Genomic DNA, 3,438 nt, shown 5'->3' with positions numbered 1-3,438 from the left:
CTTGTTAGCCAGGATGGTCTTGATCTCCTGACTTCGTGATCTGCCGGCCTCGGCCTCCCAAAGTGCTGGGATTATAGGCATGAGCCACTGCGTCAGGCCTCTGGCGGGATTCTTAATTCCTCTAGAGAAGGTAGAGTCTTGTCCTGTCTCACTATGCTTCTATGATTAAGCTAGGTATCCTCCACACAGAAGGCAATAAAACTTGGATGCAAAGACGTCACTCATTTCTGTGAAATATCAGTTACCTGTCTGTAGTCTCCAGGAGCTTCTGAACTATGAGTTCAAATGAAGAAGACAAGCAGTAAGTAGCTGGTTCTTCCTGATCATCAGCAACATCTGCAGCTTCATAAGCAGCTTCAGCCAGACTGGAGAAAGCCTAAAATGCAGATAGGTTCAGCGTTAATCCTGAAAGAACTCCACACCTTCGGACCATCTCATTTTTCATTAAGATACTTTGGGCAGTGTCAGTGAACTTCCAACTTTTTCTGCCAAGGTAATCTCTAAGATGGCATTTTACAGGTATCTTTTAAATTAACTATTTATTTATTTGATTTGTACTTTCTGTTCATCCTGTCTGATAATCTGACAACTCTCTAAGCAGCAGAGTACTTTCACCAACACCTGCCATTTCTTCTGTTTCCAATCACAGAAATCCTGTCTGATAATTTGACAACTCTCTAAGCAGCAGAGTATTTTCAACAATACCTCCCATTTCGTTTCTCCTGTTTCCTTTCACAGACTTTTAGCCCCATTCCTTATATTCCTTATTTGAACTTCCTCCCCTTAACCAATTACATTAGCCTACACTGACTCAGCATTTAGGCTGCCTACTTTCCTTTCCTCTTGCCCTCTTCTCAGCAATGATACTTCTTGTAGCCAACAACTCTCTACCTTAATCAAAACTTCTTGTCCCTAAGCAATTCAAGAAAGCAACCCAAGTCCAGATAGTTTCCCCACTGGGTTACCATGACTGTTCTAAGTGGTTCAGGAACCAGTAACCATGAGTCAACTGTTCCCACTGGCTCTTGCAGTTGGAATCTCCCCCACATTTTAACTGAATAAATTAGGAAGAAAATGTTATTCAGAAAAAGGCTTCCAGTGAGGCAGATCCATTTCTCTCCCACACCTTCTACTTTCTTGCCAATGGCAAAGGCGAGCTCCTTTTCTCACCAGGAAGAAAACCCCTTACCCAGCACACATTTGAAGCCACTCTGGGTTCAGCACTGAGGCCCTCAATCAGACACTGCAGCAGGGGAGCCAAGTAGACATCATTGATGGCAGCTTCAGGAAGCAGCTCACAAATTCTGCCTACAGTCCATGCAGCTGTATCTCGAACAACTACACTGGGGTCTTTCATTAATTCTATTAAGGTGGGCATAGCCTGAAAATATAACAGTTATTAGCAAAGCAAAACAAAGATTAAAATTCATGTTAACTACTACTTCAGAAAAAGAAATACTAATGGATGGCTTAACTCAAAAAAGTCACCAAGATACTTTTGTAATTTTACAGGACATGGTGTGAAGCATCTTTCAAAATATTTGAAAATATCTTTCAAAACTCCAGTTTAGAGTTTTATATTAAGAATTTGGTGTAGGCTGGGCGCGGTGGCTCAAGCCTGTAATCCCAGCACTTTGGGAGGCCGAGACGGGCGGATCACAAGGTCAGGAGTTCGAGACCATCCTGGCTAACACGGTGAAACCCTGTCTCTACTAAAAATACAAAAAATTAGCCAGGCGTGTGGTGGGCAACTGTAATCCCAGCTGCTCGGGAGGCTGAGGCAGGAGAATGGCGTGAACCCAGGAGGCAGAGCTTGCAGTGAGCCGAGATCGCGCCACTGCACTCCAGCCTGGGCGACAGAGCAAGACTCTGTCTCCAAAAAAAAAAAAAAAAAAAAAGGTAAATAGGTATCTAGAAATAATCTTTGTAGATGACAATTTACAGTTTTGTTTTGAAAAACAGAGATATGCTTTAAGTTTAAACAATAAATATTCTACTTTCTACTCCAAAAATCCCTCAGCTTCACCTGTATAACTAGTGGTTTGAGCTGACTGGGCTCTGGTCCTTCCAAGATACAACCAAAAGCCATCACTGCTGCATCCCGGTACCGCCAATCTGGGTTCTTGATGTGTTCTTTAATGAACGGGAGGACATGTGGGACAATGTCATCTTCACAGCAGGTGGCCAGAAGCATGAGGCACACCCCTGCTGCTTTGCAGGGGTTCCAGTCATCATCATCATCATTTTCGTCCTGGTGAAAGAATATGGCACTAGTTAAGATTTTGTCCAAAGAATCATTTTAACTCTAAAGGTCCTCTGACTACTTGAATGTCTTTAGAACTTAAACTTCAGGGAAATAAAATATAAGACCTTCATATTTTATCTCTTCCACAAACATTCATCACAGCATAGTCTTTGTTAAACAAGATTCAGAAGGAAGAAGATTCCATTTAGTACTAAACAACAAGAATGAAAAAATTTCAACTACATCCAAAAAGAATGAATCCCAAACACTTAGAACAAAATGCAGAACTAGAGTGTATGCTGTATGATTCCAGTTATATAAAGTCCAAAATTGGCCAGGCGCGGTGGCTCACGCCTGTAATCCTAGTACTTTGGGAAGCTAAGACAGGTGGATCACCTGAGGTCAGGAGTTTGAGACCAGCCTGGTCAACGTGGCGAAATCCCGTCTCTACTAAAAATACCAAACTTAGCCAGGTGTGGTGGCACGTGCCTGTAGTCCCAGCTACTCAGGAGGCCAAAAAAATTGCTTAAAGCTGGAAGGCGGAGGTTGCAGTGAGCCAAGATTGCACCACTGCACTCCAGCCTGTGTAACATAGTGAGACTGTCTCAGAAAAAATAAATAAATAAAATAAAAAGAATAAATAACGTCCAAAATCAACAAAAATTAACCTATGGAATAACAAACCAGGAGAGTGAGGGAGTTTCATGACTGGAAAGAAGACATGATTCAATCGTAAGTTCAAAAAAGAGGCAAGGCGCAGTGGCTCATGCCTGTAATCCCAGCACTTTAGGAGGCCAAGGCAGGCAGATCACTTGAGGTCAGGACTTCGACACCAGCCTGGTCAACATGGTGAAACCTGGTCTCTACTAAAAATACAAAGATTAGCTGGGTATAGTGGCACATGCCTGTTAATGCCAGCTACTCGGGAGGCTGAGGCAAGATTATCACATGAACCTGGGAGACGAAGGTTATAGTGAGCCAAGACTGCCCCACCACACTCCAGCCTGGATGACAGAGTGAGACTCTGTATCCCCCATCCCCCCAAAAGACAAAAAACAAAAACACAAAAGTTCAAAAAAGAAAAGATTCCGGCCAAGCGCGGTGGCTCAAGCTTGTAATCCCAGCACTTTGGGAGGCCGAGACGGGCGGATCACGAGGTCAGGAGATCGAGACCATCCTGGCTAACACGGTGA

At 43.3% G+C, this 3,438-nt stretch overlaps 1 protein-coding gene across 1 annotated transcript in view; it reads right to left on the bottom strand.

Moving 5' to 3' along the window:
• The window catches only part of KPNB1 (karyopherin (importin) beta 1), a 39,144-nt gene that overhangs the window by 15,940 nt on the left and 19,766 nt on the right, over positions 1–3,438 (bottom strand). Inside the window, exons 9-11 of the mRNA XM_011960009.1 lie at positions 2,027–2,251; positions 1,190–1,381; positions 246–376 (exon numbers count right to left, since the gene is read on the bottom strand). Of these exons, the coding sequence (XP_011815399.1) occupies positions 246–376; positions 1,190–1,381; positions 2,027–2,251 (548 nt within the window). The remainder of the gene's footprint in view (positions 1–245; positions 377–1,189; positions 1,382–2,026; positions 2,252–3,438) is intronic.

Source organism: Colobus angolensis, unplaced genomic scaffold (assembly GCF_000951035.1).
Source record: "Colobus angolensis palliatus isolate OR3802 unplaced genomic scaffold, Cang.pa_1.0 Scaffold50, whole genome shotgun sequence".
Classification (NCBI taxonomy): Eukaryota; Metazoa; Chordata; class Mammalia; order Primates; family Cercopithecidae; genus Colobus; species Colobus angolensis.
The sequence above is the reverse complement of the archived record's forward strand: the minus strand, read 5'-3'. Positions and strand labels throughout refer to the sequence as shown.